This window comes from Gallus gallus, chromosome 1 (genome assembly GCF_016699485.2).
Source record: "Gallus gallus isolate bGalGal1 chromosome 1, bGalGal1.mat.broiler.GRCg7b, whole genome shotgun sequence".
Lineage (NCBI taxonomy): Eukaryota > Metazoa > Chordata > Aves > Galliformes > Phasianidae > Gallus > Gallus gallus.
In genome coordinates this window covers 50,613,964-50,638,487 of record NC_052532.1, presented here as the reverse complement: position 1 = coordinate 50,638,487, position 24,524 = coordinate 50,613,964, and the positions used below count along the sequence as shown (strand labels likewise).

Here is a 24,524-nt window from a genome sequence, read left to right as displayed (position 1 = left end):
TTTTGTGTGGTAATTGGGTATCTGTAAAATGAGCGTTAACTTACACCATATCATTTGGGGCTTCAAAAGCTTGTGTGCTCCTCCACTTGTGGAGTGTGCAACTAGGATTTACTGTTAATAACGTGGTTCAAGTGATACAGCACTCGTTACAGTTCATGTACAACTGAGTGTATACTTCAAATATCTAGTAAGATGGAGGGGATCAAATGGAGGTACGCCCAGGTCTTTAGTAGCAAGGGCAAATTCACCATTAAAGATCACGAGCCTTTAGAGGAGCCATTTAAGAGTGCTTATGAGTAGGGTTTGGAAAAGGTTCTTTTGGGAGTTTCTGGGCTTGTCAGGCTTCAACACAGTTCCTGATGGAGGTGAATGGTGCAGGGTGCAAGAAATAAGGTGGTAAGTTGGAAGCACCATCATGCAGAGCATCAGATGCTGGGAGTATGAGTAGAGGGTGGTAGACTACAGCCTACTGTCGAGGGTAGTGGTTCTCATTGGAGCCTGCACTATGAGATAACCTTTATACTGGAGTGCTGGGAGGGAAGGTGCAACTGGGAAGACGTGCTGTGATACTATGTTACACTGAACAAGCAACGTGAAGATGGCAGGTGGGAGCCTGCATAGCAGGGTGGTTTCAGCCTGTAGATGTTAGATTTATTAGTGTGGTTTTATTTATGGCAATATTAAGAGTTTTTTGCTGCTTTTGTGAGATTCAGAAATTCAGTAAGCTCTGTGGTCAGTGCAGCTGCCCCCTGCTAATAGCTTCAGGATTTGGGATGTGCCCTTTATAATCGCGTGTGTGATGATTATTTTCTTCGCTGACACCCAGATTTAGTGATTCTGTCACATTCCTTAATCCCTGCTTGTCACTGCCAGGAACAGCTTTTGCACGTGGATGTGTGCATCCTTCCCTGGGGTGTTAATTCCTTTCCACTTGCACTGACTTGTCTAAGCACATTGCCCAGCTCAGGCATCCACACGGAGCTGGCGTCTTTGTGCTTGCAGCCTTTCAGAGGCAGCCAACAAGCTGATCTTATGCCTCTTGCGAAGATGCTTTTTCCATACTTAGTAATTTAGTTAAGGCTTTGCACAGGCTGGAGATTAGGGCTGGCTCTTCCTCTGTATGTTCATTTAGCATTTATAAGATCATTGGATTAAGAGATGGAAGAAAGCATCTGAGCAGCGGACAGCCTCCTGACTGATCTCACATTTGCAGGCTGCAGGAGCCTCTTCCTTTTCTCGCAGGCTCTCAGAACAAATGTGATTCAACGGTCTCTGTGGTTTACGTGCATGGTGACACCATTCCCAGGAATAGATTTTAGTGCATGAAATAGAGGCTTTACCGGCCCCCAGAGGAAACCAGTTTTCCTGCATATTCAGAAACAGTGGAATTTTCCCAATCTTCACCCTATAAAAGCTCGGTATTCATAGCTACATTCCTCTTCATCCCGCATTTAGAGAGACCCAGGTGCTCGTAGTTCTCTTTGCAAACAAGAAGAGGAAACCGCTGCCTCTGAGGACTCCACCACTTGGCCCTGGGAAGAACCAAGGGGGCAAAAATAACCTCCATCTGCAGTGCTGGAGAATGAAAGCAGAGTGATGGCGAATGCTTCCAAAGAGCCCAGGCAGAAAGCCCAGAATAGCAGCAAGGACAGGGTGTCCTTCGGGAGAGGAGTGTTCCTCAGCACTGTGCTGGTGGCCGGGAAATGGTGGCCATGTATTGTGGTGACAGAACCATCACAGTCGCAAGGGATCCGACGTAGGCAGTACTGTTTCAGCCACTCAGCTATCCCAGCTTTGCACTTCTTTCAGTGCACTCACGCAGCATCACAAGCCACTAAATGAGGCTAGCTCTCCACACAAGCTCCGATTTTTGTATTATACAGGCACGTGTCCTCAAAGTAATGGTTAGCCACCTCTCATTTCTCCTTCAGTTGCCTTTTCTCTCTTTCATATGTTCACACCTGTAGTGGAAGTGCTAAGTCATGGCTTGAAACAATGATTGAGCACCTGGTGGGAAGGCAGGGCTAACCCAGGGGAGCTCAGGTGCAAGCAATGCACTTGAGTGACTGGAAGGAGTGAGGCCAGGATTCATCCCTTCCCTAGACCTCCTGTAAGGGTTGGAAGTTGGAAGCAAGGGGATCTTGCTGCAGATCCCTGTCTATCCGAAACTTAACAAGGGTAAGCAGACTTTTTTTTTTTTTCCTTTATTTCTGTGTCCGCAGCTGCTGCATTTGGGCTTATTCTCACTTGCTGCAATCCAGGACTTTGCTACCTTGCTATCATTGCTGTGCTTTTCATCACGTTATAGTGTTACAATACCCTTCAAAAATGGTAGGGAACAAGATGCAAGTGCAGCAACCACGTTGACTTTATTTATATAGGGCAGAGGATCTCCAAAGCACAAGCTGCCTGCTGTGAGCCTGACTCCTCTGCACCACAACTGCAGTGCATGGACAACCAGAGAAGGACATCTACTCTTTCTCTTTCATTAATGACAAGTTAGTGGAGGAGATAAATGAGCTTTCTTGCATACAAATGGTGCTGCTCAGCTTGGCTAGATTGCTGCTCAGCCCTGCCAACAGCTAATTCCTTCAGAACAAGGTGTATGTAACCCTGCAGGCAGAGCAACCTTCATGATTTCCATTTCCCCTGCCCCCAACAGTTAGTGGCTGGCGCTGTTAATCCTCTTTAATGTAACTATGGATAGTCATGCAAACCTTTAATCCGTCTCAAACCTACTAACCGTTCAGCCTGCTTTGGCTGGAGTTACAGGCTTTGAGCTGTAAGCAAGCATTAGGCAGCTTGCCTTCTCTTACGTTCCTCAATTGATTGTTATTCTTGTTTCAAAGTGAGAAACTTCCATGTGCTTCACCATTACATTTGTGAGCTATTTAGGGCACTGCTGCTGCGTTCCCCCTCCTGCAGTGACCAGCCCCTTACCCAAGGTGTTCAGAGCCCATCAGTGCTGTAGGTGTGGATCCAACATTGTGTGGATCATCAGCAAGACTGAAAGGGAAGTCAGTCCTGAAAACCTAGCCAAGGACTGAGATTCCAAAAGGTTTCTAGGACCCCTCTCAACTATGGTTTTCCTCTCTCCTTATTATGATCACTTCAGCATTTTAAGTCTTGTTTGCCAAAGCTACCTTGGTTCATTTGCAGCCAGGCTTGTTTTGCTGTGTCATTTCAAAGGGAAGAAATTGTTGAGTGTCCTGGGCAATCATTTTTTATTAGTTTATACTTGCAGCCTTTCTGATACATCTCTATGCTGATATTGGCTGTCATGGCTTTCCACGCTAAAGGAAGAACACATCTGCTGATACAGCAGAAGCTTTGAGCCATTCATACCTGCTCAAACAAGTTTTCCTGTTTGCTTTCCATTTGCAAAACAGAGGAAGGCCATTAAATGGCTTTGTGAATCTTACTCACAGGAAGCCAGCCCAGCACTGAGCATCTGGGAACTATTCTTCCTCCTCTAAACCACTTCCCTGGAAAGGTTTGACCACATTATTAATGCTCCAGAGCTTATATTTGCATTTATATTAAAGCTGCTCCTTCCCATCTTGATTCCCTGCTGCCTGTGGGTGGAGATGTGCTAGAAGATGGCACCCCTCTCTTCCTCAGCTCGACCACTTCTATTTTTTTGCTGCAGGATGCTTGGCTGATGTCGCAGAGCTGGGAAGAGAGCCAGCAGCCCGATGAGCTCAGCCTCCCTGGATTGCAGCTGCGCAGGAGAGAAATGCTGTCCAGCAGGTCTGAGGGCTGTGGGATGCAGCATCTTTGCTCCCAGAGTGGGAACCTCCCAGGTTGGAGGCTTAGTAGGAAAAGAAACTACGGGAGCTGCTCCCTCCTTAACCCCTCTTCTTTCTTTTGTGAGGCAGCAAAGCCTGGCTGTGAGCAAGCAACAGAGAGGTGGCACATGAAGCTCAGATAGCCACTGCCTGGGGTCCCAGCTGGGGTGAGGAGCTGGCATGCTCTAAGCATGACTAGTCTGCACTATATTGATGGTTGGGAGTGTGAGAACACAGTTTTATCCTACCACCAGGCAATGAAGACATTCCTCTCAAAGGCCAGCTTGTGTTCTTACATGACAAGCAGGTAGCAGTACCATTCTCTCCTGGAGCTCCAGTTCTGTGAGAAAGGTGAAAAAATCAAGGCTAGGACGTGCCAGATCTTTGCTGTTTCCAAGGCTGGTTCATCTAGAACCACGCTTTTCTTCTGTTTGCTTTTCCTCCCTCCTACAAGGTAAAATTTAATTTAGTTGAGGATACTGTTGGCTGTACAAGCAAGTTTGATTTCAGCTGGCAAAACCCAGTATGACAGTTGGCTTTACCTTCTCAAGCAAGTGCTACGCCTCTTGGCATACAGCCACAAGTATGGGGATTACATGTGTTGGCCCTAATACTCTTCCCAGCCAGTAATTAGAGCTCCCAACCAACTTTAAAATTCCACGTATCTGGGTGTTGTTATTCTTGGGGAAGACTGCTTTGGAGCTCATGTTAAAGCACCTTCTTGACTTTGAAAGAGCAACTTACCTATTTACTTATGTTTGCAAGCAAACAAGTTAGGTTTTGTACAAACAGAATGAACCACACTTCCCTACTGTGCCTTTCTGCAGGAGCAAAGGATGTTTTTGCTTTCCTCAAGGTGCAGAAAGTTGGCCCAGCAGCTGAACGACCACAGGAACAGGAGTCCATAGGAGGAGCTGGGAGAGGACGTACAGGGGCTGAGAAGGACCTCTTGAAGGCTGAGTGCTGAAGGTGAGGGTACGACACAAAGTAGGACCGCCAAGATTTGCCCCTTTCAAGCCAAGCCATGGCACAACAAGCTTTTCCACACTTTTAATAGTCTCTACAACAGCTCCAGAGAGAACTACGTGTACTAGAGCAGCTCATGCACTATGCATGGAGTGCATAGGTTTTATAAAGATGTATGCTGCATACACATTTTTCTCAACTACTTCTTCTTGCAGTCATTCTCTCCCCTCCTACACATCTCTCCATTTTAGGAGTAGGGACAAACTGAAAAAGAGGGAAACTGGTCCTTGAACTGTTTTATTTACCACTTTTGGCTGCAAACAGTTGAACTGATCTTATTACAAGAAATCCCCTCCCACATGCTGTTAACGCAGTTTCCAGAACACATACTTTAGTATGTTCGCTATTTCCCTTGTTTGGACGAAGTACATCTGTGTGACCTTCTCTTCCATGCAGACACAATGGAAAGAACAGAACACAGGTGGCACGGACTTAAGGATGCACCAGGGGGATACCAAATTCCTTCCACTGCTAACACTTGAACCAAGCTACTTAGAACTAAATCCTGAGTCTAACCAAGGGTTGGCATTATTAGTACTTATCTCTTTTGTTGTCCAAAGGTAGAACACTTCGCATCTTCTTAAGGAAGGGGTGGGAAAGGGCAGCGACAAGAGCTCCCAAAAAGCCCATTTAGAGTAGTTTAGCAAGGAAGATCATCTGGAACAACACTCCCACCTGCTGGGCCACATATTTATTGCAACAGGGAATTTAGCAGTATTAAAAGAAAAGAAAAAACAACCCATCCCTTCAGTCCAGCACCCCAGCCTCTGGTTCAGATGATTTGATCTTCACGCTGAGAGCTGACTTCTGGGTCACAAGCATTCCTGCCTACAGGAGCTGGCAACATCCAGCAGCAGTGCCCTCCTAGGGCAGCTGTAACCTCAGAAGAAAGGCTTGGGCTAAAGCATGAGAAACAGCTTTCTCCATATAAGATCTTTCTTGGAGAGGGGTGACTGAGCAGGCAGAACAGGAGTCATCTCAGTTCCAACCTGCACTCTGAAAGCCTGAGCAGGTAGGAGAGAAGATTAATACATGTGTCAACAGGAATCAGAGAGGGGACATTCACACAACTGAGTCATCCTAGTGACAGGAATGCTTGGATCAGAACAATGATCTGGTCTGTCTTCTTCAATCACAGCCACTCATAACAATTGCTATCACAAAGGCAAAGATAGGCAGCACCTGTAACAACAATTGTTTAATCATACAACACATACAAAATTTTTTTACAATACCAGAAAAACCTGACAGATGCTGTAATAATGACAGAAACTGCAGGAGTAGTTGGATTTCACAATCTTTTGAAGCATCCTTCCCTTTCAGTGATTTACTTCTGCTGTGCAAAATGTATCTCCATTGAGTTGGAGACCGGTAGCAGATGCCTTACTTACCAAAGAACAAGATTTGTTTTTGGATTAGTCCACCTTCCTACGTCAAGAACACAAGACATGCTGGCTGGAGGGAGGTAATTATAAGGACACTGTATTGCAAAGACCAAAGAACCTCCGTGGCTCCAGCAGTGAGTTCCGGACAGGTGCAGTTACTCTGCAGGTCTGATGCTAGTATATTTGCTGACAAAGTGATGTATCTCTTACATCTGTTCTCAAATATGCTGAGGAAGTGACCAGTCCTGCTTTCTGAGCACTCAGCTGCAGATGGACCGGAGCTGCAAGAGTCCCTTTCATGCTGTTCATGGGATTCCAAAGTATTCTCTCTCAAATTTACGGAAGTCTTCCTCGGTAAAGACAGTGCCCTCAGGCTTCTTCTTTTCCTTCTTCTCTGCAGGTCGATCTTTTGACTTCCTGCCTCTGTTCTGTGTAAGAACCTTTGGGAAAAACGAAAAGAAAAATAACGCTGTCATCCAGACCAAATCACACAACAGTAGTTTTCGAGCACACCTGCCACACCTTTATTATTCTGCTAGTACCCTGCTACATTCTGGAATGCCTCCAGAGAAGTGTGAGAGGCAAACATTATCTTGCCGAAAGCAGGTCACTGGGACAGCAGCAAGCACCCATGTAGTATTCAGAACCAAATATGGAAGCTACTTTCTGATAACTCTTATTGAGACTGCAACATTGATTTTAACTCAAACTTTTTTCTGAAACTGTAGCCTTCTTTTGTCCTGTGTCTCCATGAGACAACTAGAAAACCCCAAAAATTGGAAGAATCCCCCTAGCATTTTTTAATATGTCATCCCTGCCATTTACAATCTCAAAGCTGAAAAACACTGGCCTATATCACTTAGTTTCTTTAAGTTAAAAGTGTTGTCATAAAAACAACCTAAGAATCTAATGGTGTTTGCTACCTTCAAATCCTGGCTCAGAACTATTATTTGGGAAAGACCATTGGTTAAATTTCCAGGTTATGAGAAACATAATTTCAGATGCTATGAAATTCCTACCACGTGAGCCAGCAGCATGTCTGGTTCCCTGCAAAAACAGCCTCTAGCTACAGAAGAGGACAGTTCAAAGAACAGAAGGGAAGTCTGAACCAGGACTTCTTTGCTGTGAAATACCTTTGGTAACCAAGAGAAGTCAACAGTTACCAGATTTTAACTAGTATCTGAGAACACTGTAAGAAATAAGCTATCAACAAAAATTTAAAGCTTAGTAAGGTGTTTTGCTTGAGCACTAAGAAATACTTCAAGGCCACTACCAGGCAGAAATTTAACTCTTTTGCACAGGGCCTAAGCTGGAAGATGTGGAGATAGTTCCCAGGATACTGTGCTCCTCAGGGGAAGAAAGAAGAGTTATCCTTACTTGTTGGGTGACGGCTTTGTCAGCAACGCATCGTCCACTTGTCATGTACAGCAAATTTGCTTTGAGGTGATTTACAGCTTTCTTCTTGTGATACTCCTCTAGGTCAGAGCACAGTGAGACAAAACACATCACCTGTTTGCCCAGGCAGCACCCGAGGGCTGCTAGAAGGAGGATGCAGAGGGATAGCCACAAGTGATCATGACAGGGGCTGCAGGACACCACAAAGGGACCCGGAAAAGCTGCTCTCCGCCAGAGCTAAGCCAGGACTTACCTATCGCCGACTTCACGACTCTGCCCTTGATCGTAGCCTTGTTCTTCCCGGGCCCCGCCGTTACCTTCCTCCGCCGGGCAGCTCCTGCCGGCCTGGTGCCATCGCGCCCCTGCTGGAGTGCCGGCGGGGCCTTCCCCTGGCCTGAAAGATGAGAGGAGGGAGGTTACCAGGGCCACACACCGCGATAATCCCCTCCGACCCCTCAGACCCACCCGGTGCCTCCAGCAGCTCCAGTCCACGCCGTATCAGCGACGCCGACATGGCCACACAACCCTGCCACTCACCCACTTCCGGTTCTACACCGTACTTCCGCCCTCCCCTGAGGCCACTTCCGTCCTTTGAACAGCCATACTTCCGTTTTTCCCCGAGCAGGGCGCGCATGCGCGAAGGGAGTTGGGAGAGAGTTTAGGCGGGAAGGACGGAGCGGGGAGCCGTATTGAGGCTCCTTGTCTTGTGGAGGCTGCCTCAGGCCAGCGCTGATCTGGCTTTGTGTACATCTGTAGCGCTGCAGCCTCGCTGGTGGCCCTTTCCTCTCTCCTGCCTGTGCAGTGTGTGGCCCAGCAGCGGGTCTGCAGGCTCTCTGTGGTGCACCCTCACGGAGCTTCTGCATTGGGAACGGGCTCTAAGGGGCCCTGCCGTTGTGGTGGTGATCACAGGGGAAGCAGTAATTACAGGCTGAGAAGAAAGGGAGCATCCAGCAGCGCTGTCACATTTTGTCTCTTTGCCCCCCAAAACGGGTTTAACTCTGTGCCTGGCTCCTGAGGCACAGAGTTTTGCTCCACCATTAATTGCATCTATTATTCAATACTACTTTAGCGTATTTATTTAAAGCTTTCCTCCCCCGTTTTTGCCTCTCCAGAGACTTCCTGCTAATGTCTGCTAAATTTAGCTATCATCTGAATAAAGCTTATTCAATTATAGCCAGCACTGGCAGTAACAAGCTGGCAGTGGAGGAGAAGAGGAGAGGTTTATTCTCCCTCAGATAGTGTCCCGTAGGGAGGGAGCGGTACAAGCAGTGCTTGTTGTTTCGCATGGCAATGATCTCTAGTCGTGGCTGATAGCAGTTAAACTGCGGTTCATTAACAGGCATCCATTCTCTGCAGGTTGTTCTCCAGCCCCTGCAGATGTCACCTCAGTGCCAATCTTTTTATCCTTAGTTCTCTTTGGAATCTCTTGTTGGATGGTTCCTGGCATCCTGTGTCAGTGTCTGTCATTCTGATCGTGCTAAGGCATCTTTCTGGACAAGACTGTTTTGATGCTCATTCATTGGGAAATATTAACTGTTTGCTTCCTGTTCAGCATGTCACTTCTCACTTGTGATTTTCCTCTTAAAGAAATCCAACCCCCTTTTTTTGGATTAATTAGGGTGGGCAATGGCTGGGTGTGTAGCCTGATGTGGCTCTGGGCAGCCTGGTCTAGTTGTTGGTGACCCTGCACGTAGCAGGGGGGTTGAAACTGGATGATCATTGTGGTCGTTTTCAATCCAGGCCATTCTATGATTCTATGAATATTTCTCCATTTTCTTGTCTTCTACTAAGCTAGCAAAGACTGAGGCTGCTCAGCTCCTTGTTCTGTGCTGAGTTTGTCCCTGCAGTCATGTAAGTTAGCATATTTGTGAGGAGGATATTGTGTTTTTGAAAAGCAGAAACTGAACAAGAAGTGATTTAATAGCCTATTGCTGAAATAAAAGTGAGTATTCTAGCCTCCAACGTATTTGTCCTTACTTGAATGTAGTTCAGCATATATTTTGGTCAGATAAAGGATAGTTGCCAGTGATATGACTGTGGGGAAAGCATTTCCAATTATACCTTATCTGTCAAACATTTTCCTTTAGCTCCTGAAATAGAATTACAAGTTCTTTGTAAGCTGTTCATAGACATATATCACACAGTGTAGCTTTTTCTACTAGTTAAACACGACAGTTGCATCAATTAACTTTATCAGGCTCACCTGGTACATAATCACATGTGTTTAGTGTCAAAGAAATGTAACCTTATAAATGTCTTATGAGGCCTCCTAATGCAAAAACATGATTACCTACACTGCTAAACATGTTAACAAATTAATGTGTTACAAGCTGCACTGATTTATTGTCTCATTGTTGGAAAATAGATGCCCTTTTCTATTGCAAAAGTAAGCCTCTGCAAATAGTATTGTATTTCTGTTTCTGTTGTACCAATTAATAACGCTGTCAATTATGTAGGTCTCTGAGAAAATCTGAGTCCCTTCTTATTAAATATCTTCAGTAGCAAGAAACTTCAATACAGGCAGTGCCTCCTTTGACCAGCAAGGTTGAGTGCAAACCTGCTATGATTTTAGTCTGCAATTACCTGCAGGATAAGATTTAACGAGCGTATGGGGTCATTTTGCTGAAGAGGGAAGGCAAGATATTTTCTTCAGGTGTATTCACAGTCTCCTGCATTGGAGTCTGGTCAGGCTCTTGGAGCTAGTTAGCACACTAAGAAGTTAAATAGGCACACGCTTGTTGGTGAAACGCATTCCCCAGGTTTAGATCTGTTGTTGCCCCAGAACTGCACAAAGATCACCGTCCGACATGAGCCGTGGATTTTTTAACGCTTTGTGAAACCACAGAGCTATTATTAATACATTGCATTTCTTCCACTTCTTTTAGCAGGATCTGGCAGCCTTTCTCAGGGGATGATCATTAGTGTTTCTCCTAACTGCATTCTGGCTTCAGCTATGCTTGGTCTTGGCAGACACGGTGATAACAGCGTTTGTCATGTCTCTGGGTGACTTTGGAACAGCTAATACCTGCCATACTCCTGCAGATATAGTTGCACATTCTTCCCTTACTCTTTGTCTGTAATGGAAAATTATATTTACGCTTCTTTTTTTCCTGCAATGTGAAACGAGATCAGTTATTGTCTTGTATTTTACTTGTGTATTTTTGTTCCTTTAAGCCTGTACTGATGTGGAATTTAGGCATTTGGGTCACGTGATCTCATCTCCCACATGTCATAAACCGTAAGATTTCCTCTGTTGACTTTAGATTAAGTCCACTAACCTGTGTTTGAGAAATCTGCTTTGTGCTGAGCACAGCATATAATACGCTGTATTTTTCTTTGCAGGAGCTTCGGTGGGTTTATCACTCTCACAGTGAGGATACGTTCCTTTTTTCATCCCAGTATATACACTTAACTCTCACTTTCTTTTTCCTTTCAACCTGAATCACGGTTGAGAGCAGATGAGCAGCCCCAGAAAATAGCTTTTTTTCCTGTCTGGTGCATGCTTTTAAAAATTTAATGTCAGGAGACTTTGTGCCTATGTCAGTAAAAAAAAAAAATTATAAAATAACTAAGTCAGTATTTTATTGTACTCTTTAAAGGCTCTGCTCAAATTAAAATTTCATCCAAGAAAACTTCATCACTTTGTAATCCCTCAAAAATCAGTGCAGTTAGCTTTTTGGAACACTTTGGGGACAGAATGAATGTCAAATGGCGTTCATTTAAATGTATAACATCCAAATAAATCGCTGTCTTCGAGCCTGAATAATCTAACTTGTGATGGCAAAAACCACAGGCGCTGCCTTTCAGATGGAGAACGTCCTTGCTTCTCAGAGTTAAGCTATCTTCGAAAGCTTTCTGCTGCTAATGTTCATGTTTTATAGCTTTCTCTAAATTTCATGCCTCGGTGATTACCTGTGAGCTAGCTGGCTTTTCAATTACAAATAACTCAGCATACAGATCAGCTGAAGTTTTAAGTAACTTCCTTATGTGACCATTACAGTTTTACTTCCTGCTTTATTTCTTATGACATTGAAAATGGAAAATTGCCCTGTTTGAATAAGTCGATAAAAGTTTCTGGTTCATCTTGGAGCGACTGTTCTTCTCCCTGTTATTCTGGGCTTTGGAAGATGTTTGAGATTATCATACATTCGGTCTGTGCCACCTTGTTATTCTGGTTAATATTATAATAATATCATATTGCTGCCTGTGGCAGTTCTTAATAGCACTTTGTATGCTCTTTTTTTATGTTCTAGCTTCTAGATTAGGGGGGGTTACACAGGAGTCTCAGCTTGAAGGGATATTCTGAAGAATGTTAGTGAACAGAAGCTGAGAGCTGCAATAGAAGTAAGATACAACAATCACGAGGACTTATTTAGTTGAGGACTGCTTTGAACACTTATAATTTTGGGAAATGGGATCTTGATGTTTAAACACTTGGTCTTGTTTGTGCTGACACATAGACCTGCATTTTTTTTTTTCCTTTCAAAATGAAACAGACTGGTTTTCAAGTTGATTTATACCAGATTTTCACCTTTGCTTGTTTCTTCACATGTGGGTCACGTAATGTACTTTGCTTTAGACAGCTGTCCAGCTTCACCACATCCAATGTTCTCTATTTTCTCTGAACAGCAATACATGATGATGCCTTAATCCAAACTGCTGTCATTACTACTTATCTGTGTTTGCTAACTTCAGTGCTTTCCGTTGTGGTCATTGTTTCTACAAAGAACCACGGATCACTGCTTGCCCTGTACTTCAAGTACACAGGAACCTTTGTCCTTTAACTGTGTGACATGCCTTTGAAAAGTGATTTGACTTTCTGGCCTGCTGAGTTTGAACAAGTGCTGGACAATGCCTTGATTCATATCCCTGCACGGGTAAGCTTGCAATTACTGCAGATGGAGAGAAAGCCTTTTATTCTAATTTTTTATTATTTTCTTTTAACGCACTGCATATACCTGCCTCTTCAGTGCACTTTTCCAGGTCACTGAGAAACCGTCTCTGCATTGCACAGCTTCTGCAAATAATATTGGCTCAAGCTGGGACTAAATCAGCTTCCCACCAGACTAGGTGCCGTAGCAAGAAATGAACTCTGCCTCCAAGCAAGGCAGAGTTATTATCCTTCCTATATAGATGAGATAAGAAGGCATAAAGATCAAGGAACTCACAAAACATTTGAGACAAGATGTGTTCATGCTAGCTCTGAATGACAGTGTGGCGCCTTAACCCTAAATATACCCTTTTTTTCTCCATCTTCTGCTTTTTGGCTCCAAATGGGAAGATGCTACCTTTGCTGAAGCTCTAAGAGCCAACTTTGTAGGCAGAAGTAATATTTTTAAGAACACAAATGTTAAATTTGGAAAAAAAAAACCCATAAATCCTCAGGCTTAGATTACCAGAAGAAAGCATTTTAATAGTAAATCTTGCACGCTAATGAAGAGTTGGTGTCACGATGTTTTTCTGTGGTCGTAAATAATGGAATTTTGCATCAAAAATCAGAAAAATTACCAAACTTCTAGTACTCTCACACTCCTTACCTGAAGGTAAAAATCTCCTCTGAGGGACATCTGCTGTTGCACACCTTCTAGAGTGCAGCGGGCAAACAGGTCTTGCAGCTGGACGGAACCATTTCCCTGTCCTGCCCACTGCTATCCTCAATATGAAGAAAGGGAGGAAGTAGTAGAAGGGTCCTGAACTTCTGCGTCACCTTCGGCTTTCAGCTTCACTCTTTATTTCTCCCTTACGTTGTTTGATTTGCCCTTCCATCCTTCTCTTCTGTTTCAATCAGAACCACAGAATTTTCATGCCAGAATCTGTGAAATTCACCCCTCAAAGCACTTCACTGTGGAGTACAGAGCAAATGGAACAGAAACTGAAGCAGGGATTCTGAAACGAGATATGGAGTGTAACACAGATTCTTTAACTACAGAGATTTGTAAAAAGGCTGTAGCTCTTAATTTAGTAAATATTGCAGTCTTTGGTAACACAAGGTCTAGTTTCTTCTGGGAAGGATGCATTTTATCCACGATTACAATGGAAATAATGATCTCTCATGTAAAGAGTGTTAGATCTGAGCATTCTTAAGCACCCTTATGCTGCGCAGATAGGAAACTGGGGTCTGTCAGTCATTGTTCAACGTGGCAGCTTTCAGAGCAGTGACAAAGAGGTGGAAGGCTCTGTGTTTTGTTCCCAGATTCTCTGCTCCAGGGCCATAAAATGTTTACAAGCCCCAGAGCTGGCTCTGGATGCAGTGAAGTTTAGCTGGTTATGCTTGTCACCTACCATTAAGGGTTTGGAGGCAGACAGGAGGTGGGCTGGGGCTGTCACGGGCTTTTGCTGCCTTAGGCAGGCCTTGTTAGCTTGATGCTTGATGCAGAATGGGGCTGTTAGAGCATTGCTGGCTGCTGCAGTTCCTGTCTGCTCCATCCTCTGCTGGAACCCATCTCATCTTCCCATACCGGTTCCCTGGCTGAAGGTTTGTCGTGTCCCCTCCCGTTCCCCAGTGTCCCTTCAGGCTTGAGAGGGACCACTGGGAACTGTAGGAAAGAAAAGCTCCCTCGTTGTCACTGATGTGGCGATGGACAGCAAGGCTGCATTGTGGATTCAGCTGTAAGCAGCAGAGCAGCTGGCTTCTTGTTGCCACAATGCATACTTTGTGGTTTCTTAGCCTAGGATTTATGCTTGTTTGTTTGTTTTTCCCATCAGAATTGTTCAAAACCACACAGAACTGTATGTGAGGCTTGTACAGAGCAAGATGCTCAATCCGTGGCTGTGTTTATCAGCATGGTCATTCAGCAGGCTCTTCACCCTGCTTTTTTCACTTTTCATCCTCCATTTTTCCTCTCTTTCCTTCCTTTGCTCTCTCTCTAATAGTGTATTTAGTCCTTCCTTGTGTTAATCCCTGTCTCCTTGACTTCTCTTTCTCTCTCTCACCCTCCCCAGCCAGGATCAGCAGTTTCTGAGGCTGTGCGAAAGTGTCAGTTCAACCTGACCTTTTGTCATTTGTTTGTGACTCCCTGCTGTGGAGTCCCTCTAAATAACCTGCTGGCTTCCTTTCTCTCACTCCTTTCTTTCCCTCTCCATCCATTTCTCTTTCACTCAGCGTTACTGACCTGTACGGTGTGGAACTGCATCCCCACAGAGCTCCTGGCACCCACACAGCCCTTACTCAATTGGGGTGCAGGGGCAGCCCTGGAGGTGCTGGTTACTGGGCACCCTTCATCTCACCACGCTGTATCCTTTGGGTCGGGCCACCTTCTCCTCCAGGGCCACATCTGCTCCGCCCTGCCTTATGTGTGGGAGGGGAGAGGGGACAAAGCAGCGGGAGAGGTGGGCAGACAGGCCAGGCTGCAGTTTGTGATGTGGCTGGTCCATAGTGCCACGAGGTCTCTCCTCACTAGATGTCACTGTGAGGCTGGGTTTTGCCTGCATCAGGTGAGATAGGTGCTGAGGTGGGTGCTGAGCTCTAGGAAGGCCCTGCCAGGAACAGGGCAAGGGCACAGAAGAAGTTTCCAGGGCAAACGGTGCATTGCTGTTGGTTTTCCCCAACCTTGGCAAGATGCAAGAGGGCTTTCTGGAACACAGCTCCATAATAACTCCTTTAAACACCCCAGCCTGTACCTGCGTGTGAATCAGTGTGAATCAGCCACCGTGACTTTCTCATCTCCTGCTGGTCGTGATGCAGGTTTGGCAGCAAGCCCCTAGCTCACACTCAGCCCTGGATCACTGTTCACTGTCCCCATCTGCTGCCAGCCTTCCCTATGCACTTTGTGAGTTCCCCTCCCTGCCCTGGCTGCAGCACAACTCCCTGCAGTAAATGGCTGTGCTCCAGCATGGCTGCAAGGAGAGGACTGTGGCACATGCTTTTATATTTTCTTTTACTTCCTTTCTTTTTTCCTCCTTTCATTTTTTCTTTCTTTCCTTCCTTCTCTCGTTTGCTTTTTGTTGCCTATTCTCTTCTCGACTGCGCTCTCTTCAAGCTCTTGCTTCTCCAACCAGGATCAATGATTTCTGGGTGGAAGACAGCTCAGCCTGAGCTTATATCTCTTGTTCTTGACTGCCAGCACTTGAGTTCCTCTACATTATAAGGCCAGCTCTTTTTTTTGTTGTTGTTGTTGTCTTTCTCTCTGCTTTTCCCTTACTCCTTTCCTTCTCCCTCTGGACTCAGCAAAATGTTAGAGTGGAAATACCAACCCTGCCCTTTCCTGCCCAGGATGGTTTAACCTCCCTATCTCTGTTTCTCTGCTATTTGTTGCTTTCCTTAATCTTTGTGTTGAGAACTGGACTTTGCAATGATATCTCTGCCCTCTCTCTGTTGTAGGGGAAAGGAACCGGCTGATAAATGCCCCATGAACTGAACTGTCTGTGACAAATGGTCTTTAAGAAAATGATGAGTTTTTTATTTTTAAGTGAATCATCTGAAAGCCAAGAGCGTGGGAATGAGTGTTACGTGGAAAACAATCAATGCCAGCAGAGCATTTTGGTTTGGTTGTGCACAGGAATACAGCCTCCTGTAAGTACACCTACATCCTCTTAGGGACTCTGTGACTTACACAGGTGTAAGATCAGGCCCCATGTATCTGTTTGCATGTCCCTATGAATTTCTACCTGTGTGTATACGTACATATGGAAATCATGCTCCGAGTGTACAGTGCATGAGTTCCTAATGTTGCATCCTCACTGACACTTTACAGGCAATTCACTGCAAGGTGTTGGACTTGATGGCTCTTATGAGTCCCTTCCAGCTTGGAAAATTCTATGATTCTATGGTTCTGTGCATAGCGTCTGGACAGCTATAGGCAAATATGTGCATTTGTGTGTAACTGGGGTGTATGCATTTACACAGACACACGCATCAGTGGTGTAGAGAATGTGAAAGAGATGGGTTACAAACCTTCAGAACATACAGTTCATTTGGTATGAGCTATGGGGACTTACTTTTAATATCCCAGCACTGCCTTCCTGCTTCTCCCAGCTCCATAGGTGCCACAAACTTGTTGGGGCTTTGCTCTTCAAATGAACCCAAGTCTCCACAGCTTACATGTCCTGGATCCTTTGTCCCTCCCAGGTTCCTTCTAATGGTTTTGCACCATACGGGGCCAGTTCAACAGATGCTCTTGTAGTACTCCAACCAACACTATTCAGCACTTTCCTGCTGGTGTTTTAGGTTTTGCTTCCACATCCCAGGCAAGTGGATGAGGCTGGGATGGATCCATTCCCTTCCCTTCTCAGCAGAGCTGCCTGCTGTCTCTGAGGGCTGGGCTGCTGCTGTCAGCCTCTCCCAGCTGTGACTGCCCCCTCCCAAGCAGACATCGTGTCACTTCCCAATTGAAAAAGCAAATGAAATTTCCAGGCGGTTTGCAGTTTTTATGATGCACTTATTTGCTTTTCTCCCTTTCTTTCCTTTTTTGTTTTTTTTTTTTTTTTAATTCATTTTTTCTTCTTTCTCTCTCCTGTCTCTAATTTACTCCTGCCAGCTGCCTGCTTTGAATTTAGTTTGTATCAAGGGCAGGAGAAATTCATTTTCTGCTTTCCTGTTCGGTGCAGAATGGATTCTCCTCCCTCCATTCTCCTTCACTGCCTATTGCTGAAGTAAAGGGAGATGCTTGGAAACATTTCCTTTAAAAAAAAAAATAATAATCTCCTTATGCCCTCTCATAAATCCTTGGCCTCTCTGCTGGGACAGGTGCTATCACAGTACTCCTTTCCCGATCCAAGAGCTGGAGAGGAAACTCTTGGGCATATCGCAGACAACCAAGTGAGAGCACATTGAACTACAAAAACACACAAGCACACACAAAATATATATGTCTTAAGACATTCAGAGTGGGATAGGTTTTGCATCTGCTCTGGGAAAGCATCCCTGCCCCTGGGTAGCTGCGAGCTGTGACTCAGAGCATTTCTGGGTTCAGAGGCAGCCTGACCCACTGGGAGCTGGGAAGGAAAGCATGGCACGGCAGAACAGAAGCCAGGAGGTGGCGTGGTCCATCTGTGATGGGCATCTGGAAAATCTGTTGTTCCACTCTGGAAATTGTGGTTTTGTGCTGCACATAGAAAAGTTCCCAGTGAGGCACGAAGGACCTGAAAGCAACTTCCCAGCTCCTACAGTGCAGCAATGTATGGGCCTTACATGTGTCTGTGTACCTACAATACTTTCTGGTATAGCATATTTGTGAGATGTGGTGTTTGTATTACCTTTAAGCGAGGAAGAATCTTTTATCTCAGCATTCTAATTATGTCCCATTAAAATGCAAATTTGAGTTTATGCATTGAAATTGTCAGTGCCATTGCCATAGCAACTGGAGCTTGAGGGTGGGGAATTGGGATAGGTAGGACCATGCATCTCTCTTCATATCCCTCTCCAATGCCTCTGGGTGATGGAAATCAGTGCTGTTCCCCAGGAGCCACAGCACCTTCCCACTAGTGAGTGTGGGGCATCACTGAGGTTCTCTTTTAAGTTGTTATAGTGGGGCAAGCTATTACATGGATAGGCTGCTGGCCAGGTGCCAGGGAAGTGGAAGACCTAGTGTGCAGGTCTTTTTGTAGGAGGTGAAACCTTTTCCTTTTACCTGTATCATGCTTCTTGTGAGGTGGGAAGGAGGAAGAGAAGGTCCTTAAGGACTCCCACACACCTCCCCATGGAAGCCCTTAGATGCTCTCCCACTTACTGGAAGACCTAACAACTGTCTATACTTTTAGAGCCGCTGACCTCCAGGCAAACACCTGGTCTAGCTGTCTGTCGGTGAAGTCCTGCAGCAGTGAGTTCCCTTGATCAACCATCCTTGGCACACAGTAGCCCTTCCGACAACATATCCTTGGGGCCCTGCTCCTTTCCTTGCTTGTTTTACATACCAAGATGTTGTGACTTAATGCCTTCCTCCTTGGCTCCTTCCTCCTCCCTTCAACAGATACAGCTGGCACTCCTGGAGCTTCTCTCCCTCCTGTTCCAGAGTCAAGTGAAGAGGTTTTAGGATGCTGGGTGGAAGCAGATGCTGAGGGACATTGGAATACAACTGAGAAAATTTTGCTGGGGAAAAATGTGTGTCTCTGTTTTGGCTGTTGACTGAATACGTAACAGTTTGGATGATACATAAAGCATGATGAGTTAATTCCCAAACCATGCTGACAGCTGGGCAGGGAAGATGGGACTACAGTCTGTTTTCTGTCTTCCCAGCCCCGTTTAGAGGTTCACAAAATCCTCTGAGTCCTCATCCTGCTGTTGCCAGAGGATTGCTAGAGGAGACATCAGGAAAAGCTATGGGTAGTGAAGCACAGGTCTGGATTGCCCAGACACGAGTTGAGGTCTGAGCTGTTGGTGAAGATTTGCTAACATCAGCAAGAGGTGGCTTTTGTCTCATTGACTCTGGGGAGACAGAGAGATTAGCTGACCCCGTGCAGTCCCTCAGCACAGTCACATGCTCCTGTAATGCTTGTGAGCATCAGCAACCTCACCTGACAGATTGGCATTGCAGCATCTTGTCCCAGAGCTCGCCTTGCCCTGGTGAGGTTGTCTGGTGGTAACTGTGGCAGAGAAGCTGAGCCCTCTAGCAGAAACATCACAGATTCTTTCTTTCTTTTAAAAATATATATTTTTTAATTGTCAGAGGAATTTCTTTTGCCATTTGCATCAGGCCTAGAAAAAGTACCCTTCACTGAATACTCAGCGTCTTCCCAGAGCCATGGCAGTGGTCAGTGGGGGCCGTGGGTACCACTTGGACTGGGAACCTTGGCTTGCTCCCTCCTCTGGCTGAGGCCTGGGGTCTTGGGAACCCCTGATCCAAAACCTCCTGTAGGGATCTCCCCCTGGTTTCCTCATGGTGCTTCTGCTTCAAGTTCTTTCCTGATGGCACCTGAGCCAGCTCTGGCTCATTTTCACACAGCCTCCCGTGTTGCTCGGTCATTGAGTAAATTAAATTTCAATTACTTTCTTTTTTTTTTTTTTTTTTCCTTTTTTAACCAGCAAAAGCAGCGGTGTTCAGCTGGCAGCCATCACTTGTTGTATTGTGGATGAGTTGTTGCTCACTTCTATCTTTTTCCCCCTACTCTACTCCTCACTGCCCACCCCTGGGAAAGGCCACTCGTGACCTGAGCCTTCACACCTATGTCAGCCCTACTGGCTGCCAACACCTGGGGCCCTTTTGCTGCCGGTGACATCTCGTGGCACAGGCTGACAGGTAGTCAGGACTCATTGTCTGGCCAAGAAACTGGGAAAATGTGCTTGAATCCCAGGTGCAGAGGGGGCCAGACTGTCACAGCCAATTCAGGTACCGTGCTCCCTGGCAATGCTGTTTTCTATTCTACAGGCTCCCATTCACCTTGCTTTCTTTCCCTTTGCCTTGTGTTCCCTCGAGCTCCTCTCTTTCCCTCTCTCTCTCCTCCCCAAGCAGGCAGTTTGCCTATTAAGCCAGCTGTGCTGAACCTGTGAGATGCGCACGGGCATTCAGACCATATGTCTGAGAGCACTGTCCAAATACTCTTTGAACTCTGGCAGCTTGGGGCTGTGCCCACAGCCCTGGACAGCCCATTCCATGCCCACCGCCCTCTGGTGCAGACCCTGTCCCTGACCCCCAGCTGTCCCTCCCCTGACACAGCTCCATGCCGTTCCCTCGGGCCCTGTCGCTGTCACACAGAGCAGAGCTCAGCGCTATCCCTCCACTCCCTGTGAGGAGCTGCAGCCGCCGTGAGGCCTCCCCTCAGCTCCTCTGCTCTGCGCTGAGCAAACCCAGGGACCTCAGCCACTCCTCACAGGTGTTGCCCTCCAGACCCTTCTCCATCTTTGTAGCCCTCCTTTGGACCCTCTCGAACAGTTTTATATCCTTTTCTTATGGACGTGGTGTGTAAAAGCCTGAGCAGACTCGGGCTTCATTCAAACTACCAGAGGAGAGCATTGAGAAGGCAGGCAAAGGCTGTGGAAGAACTGGGCTACAGTGGACTGTATGACTTCATTTTATCGGAAGGGAATTAAATGCCTTACCCAGATAGGTGCCCTGGCCATGGCTGTGCCCTCAAGGCAGGATACCTGCTTGCAGTCCATCTCTCTTTATATTTATTCTACTTGCAGACCATTTCCCCCTCATTTTGGCTTATTTATCTTTTGGAGATTTGCCCAGGAGTGGGTTAAGCTTCCTCATTAATAACCAGATGGATAAAAATCACTGGAAAAGGTAAATGAAATGCTGTTCTGACACATCTGATGCAGTGAGGGAGACAGATCCTCCATACTGGAAAGCTGTTCTCTCCCAGGGGTTTTCAGATATCACAGCCTCAGTGGAAGCAAACAGGACATGCCCAGATCCACAGTAGCATCTGTCGAGGTGCTGTGGAGGGAAGTATGAGACAGACTGGGGCCAACAAAGCTTTCTTCTTTCTTCTTATGTTTCCTCATGTCACATTTGTTTCCTGCCTGTGGTCATTGCTGCTGTCCTCCCCCCAGTGGCAAGGATGGGATGGCACCCAGGGCATAGCCTAGAGTTGAATAAAAGCAGGAAAAAAGAGTAGGGAAGAATTTTGGATGCCTCTGGCTATTGTCAAGGGGGCTTTGCAACACGTAGAGGTGACGCCAGTAGAAGACGTCCAGGCTGCCCCAGTCAGGACATCTCAGCAGGAGATGATACTGAAGGGCCAGGGTTGGAAGCAGAGGTTGCTGCTGTGCCCCTCTGAGCCTTCATCCCCATGCTCACCATTCTGGTGACATCAGGCACTCTGCAGCACATCTCTCCCATTGCTCTGTGCCTCTACTCTACACCTGTTTGGGAAAAAAAGAAGAGGCGAAGAGAGAAGAGGAGAAGGAGAGATGAGGAGAGGAGATGAAAGGAGAAGTAAAAGAAAAGGAAAAGAAAAAAAGGAAAGGAAAAGAAAGGAAAAGAAAAGAAGGGAAGAGGTAGGAAAACTACCTTGGAAAAATAACTCCACTGTAATAAGGGGAAAAGTCTATCTTATTTTGTTGGAGCAGATGCACTTTAAAAGAAGGAACATTAAGGAACACTTTGGGGAAATCTTTAATCTGGTAGCAGCATCCAAGAGAAATAGTGTAAGAGAAAAAGACCTGAGGGAGATGAAGGCGCGGTGATGCATTAGCAGATAAATAGCTAGCAGTGGACTCTGGGCACTTCTTCATCACTGTGCCCGGCTCAGGCCAGCTGGGTCTTCCCTTCAGCAAATGGGGAGAGAGGGACGTGCAGCTCCTGTCTGTGTCCTCAGCTCAACGAAGGCTTTCCACTGGTCTGGCTTCTAATTGTGATACCCGGAGCTTGTTCCTTTAAGCATTTACACCTCCAATCAGGCCGTCAGTCCCACTACCATGTGGAGCCATAAACAGGGATAAACAGTAATTAGTATGGTAAATAGCTTGGCCTTGCATTTTCTGGTTACAGTATCATGGTAATTATTTCCGGCTCCCTGCCTGCACGCTCCTGCTGCCTGATTTTGTGCTCCATGCATCCTTGCCAGCCTGATTATCACCGGATGCATTACAATCGGCGATGGCTCCCTCCTGTCCCCCAGCTGCTTCACGGGGGTACTGACCCGGGCCCATTATGCTGAGGCGGCTGGGGATGGCTGAGAGAGGTTGGGCTGATTTCTCTGGGTTTTGGCCTGAAAAGGACAGACGTACTATGCATGTGTGCATGTGTGTGGTGGCCCAAAGTCCTGCTCAGCATGGACAGATGCTTGGTCTCTTGGCCAGCATCCCAAGTTCCGCTGTTCTCAAAAACAGCATGGATGCTTTAGCATCCATACATGCAGACGATAGGTTAGGGTACCTGAGACCTTCTTAGCAGCTGTGGGACTCACTCTTCACTTTCTGAGCCAGGCTTCTCCCTTCTTTCTAAATTACCCCCACTGAAAGTCTCTGTTTTGCCATGCACCGTGTTTTCCTTTTGCCCCTGCACTTCCCCAGAGCTCACGACTCACTTTTTCCTTCTGAACATCCCTCCTCCTGCAGACTACCCCAGGTCAGCGTGCATCTGTTGCTTTGTTTGCATCCAGCCCTTTCTAATAGGTATGCACGCAGGTGGGGGGCACTGGGGGCAGCCTGTGGATCTGGTGTAATTGCTCATTCACTGCCTCCCGGTGGTCGGGAAATTAGCGTGAGCAATTTGTTAGGAACCTCTCTCAGGTCGTGTTTTATTCATGGTCTCACATACGAAATGCCACAAAAATGGTTGTTTTTTTTTTTTTCCCCAGTTATATCTGAACGCTGGCCTGTGTTCACGGTGAGTTGGACTCCGCAGCACTGTAGGGTCCATCGACAAATGCATTGGCTGCTCCCAGTGTATACCAGCATGCGCCTCATGCTGACCCAGTTTTTTGTTTTGCTGGAGATGTATGAGTGCTATTATTCACAAAGCATTGCAAACACATGCTGGGCTCCAAGAGACTCTCAAGAAGACAAATGGGCATTGCTGGGGAAGGAGTGGCCAGGGGGTAGGCAGCTGCTGTTTCTCCCCAGAAAGAACCTCAGTAGCAATACTTGATTGTGGCAGTGGCCACATGCACTTGGGATTAGAGACCCAGAGAAGACAGGGTCCTCAGGTGTTCGTGTCCATCCCATGAGACTCAGTGCATGCATCATTCCCAAGAGGTTTTGGCTGGCCAAGTTTTAAGGGTCTGAAATGCAGGCCTGTACTGCAGTGCGAGACCATTACTTCCTCCTCTGCCCACTGTGGACATTGAGAACTGAGGACTCCTCTCCTTTTGTAGCAACCTTTTATCCCTTCTCAATCTTCTGCAGTCTAAACAGCTTCATTTTGCCCCATCCTTTTTTGGTAGGTCGTATTTTCTGCATCTCTGATCAAGCTGGCACAATTCTCCTAACTATTTGCAGGAGTGCTTTACTCTCCTCCCCCATCACTCTCAGACTGACAGCAGAAAACCTCTCCCTCACCCCTCCAGCCATAAGCCCTGATGGAGACGCACGTTATCCTTCACTCCTCAAATATAACTTTGACGACATGTCATTTTTCCAGACAACTGAAATCATTCATCAGATTTTCCCCACAAGACTTGGACTGGAGTGCATTGTTGTTCTCTCAGGCAATTAATTCTAGCTGAATCTTGGCTTAGATGTGAGCCAAAAAGGTGTCTGAATGAAAACTGATTGTGTGTATGTGTGTGTGTGTGTGTGTGTCTCCTTTACACAGTTGCTGTAGTGTAGCTCTAAGGGGTGGAGAACCTTTCAGTTTGTGCAGTGTGGTACCCATGCTGCCTGGAAAAATAGCTCTGCAGTGGAAACCAGCTCTTGGAAAGCTAGCCCTGCCATCCACAGCCTCCCTGGGGAGGTTTGCAGTCAGCAAACAGATGAGCAGTCCCTGGGAGGCTGTCTTTGAAAGCCGCCTTCAGGTCCCCTCAGCCAACACACCTGAGCATTGTGATTTTGTTTCCTCTATGCCAAGGCACAGAGAAGAGCACAGAAAGGTTTTACTGGGAGTCTGCCATGCTGCCCCCAGGTTTTACTTCATGAAGGTGGAAGATCAGGAAGCTGGTGTCACTGGGACTGGTGGAAGGTCATTCTCCTCCAACTTCTTGTGCATTCCCAGAAAATGAGACTTGAGCAAATGTAGACCTGTGAGCTGCTCTTTGTCTTTATCTTTGGATCATCTTTCTGCCTATCTGCCTTTTGCAACAGCTGAGGGCTTGTCTTGATGTATCCCTTCCTCAGCTGTGTCTGGAGGAAGCCTTCTTCTCAGCCTTCTGGCCCTCTTTGCTTTCCATTCCCATGCTCTTCAGGCACCTGGAACAGTCACAAAGCACAAGCGAACGAGGCCCCTGCACACTCAGCAGTACTGCAATCCTTTTGGGTATCCAAGAATGCAATTGCATCCCTCATCCTGCTTCCGATCTTCCTGGCTTGCAGTGCAGGGTCACTCTTGAATCACTCTCTGCACATTAAAGACATTCTCTTCCCTGCTTGATTTGCCTTCTACTGCTCTGC

General features: G+C 46.4%; 1 protein-coding gene across 1 annotated transcript; it reads right to left on the bottom strand.

The window, feature by feature from the left end:
- Positions 1-5,997: 5,997 nt before the first annotated feature.
- On the bottom strand, positions 5,998-8,133 carry RPS19BP1 (ribosomal protein S19 binding protein 1). The gene is made up of 4 exons (NM_001006239.4): positions 8,060-8,133; positions 7,848-7,988; positions 7,577-7,674; positions 5,998-6,639 (listed from the first exon to the last, which is right to left on the bottom strand). The coding sequence occupies exons 1-4, from the start codon at positions 8,106-8,108 to the stop codon at positions 6,505-6,507; spliced, it is 423 nt and encodes a 140-aa protein (NP_001006239.3). The 5' UTR covers positions 8,109-8,133; the 3' UTR covers positions 5,998-6,504.
- Positions 8,134-24,524: the final 16,391 nt, after the last annotated feature.

Bases quoted from the DNA above. Each gene is read 5' to 3' on its own strand.
- RPS19BP1 (NM_001006239.4), bottom strand. From the start codon at position 8,108: ATGTCGGCGTCGCTGATACGGCGTGGACTGGAGCTGCTGGAGGCACCG. The intron at 7,989-8,059 runs GTGGGTCTGAGG...CTCATCTTTCAG, and splicing joins GGAGCTGCTGGAGGCACCGG to GCCAGGGGAAGGCCCCGCCG. The intron at 6,640-7,576 runs GTAAGGATAACT...TTTTTCCCAAAG, and splicing joins ACAAAGCCGTCACCCAACAA to GTTCTTACACAGAACAGAGG.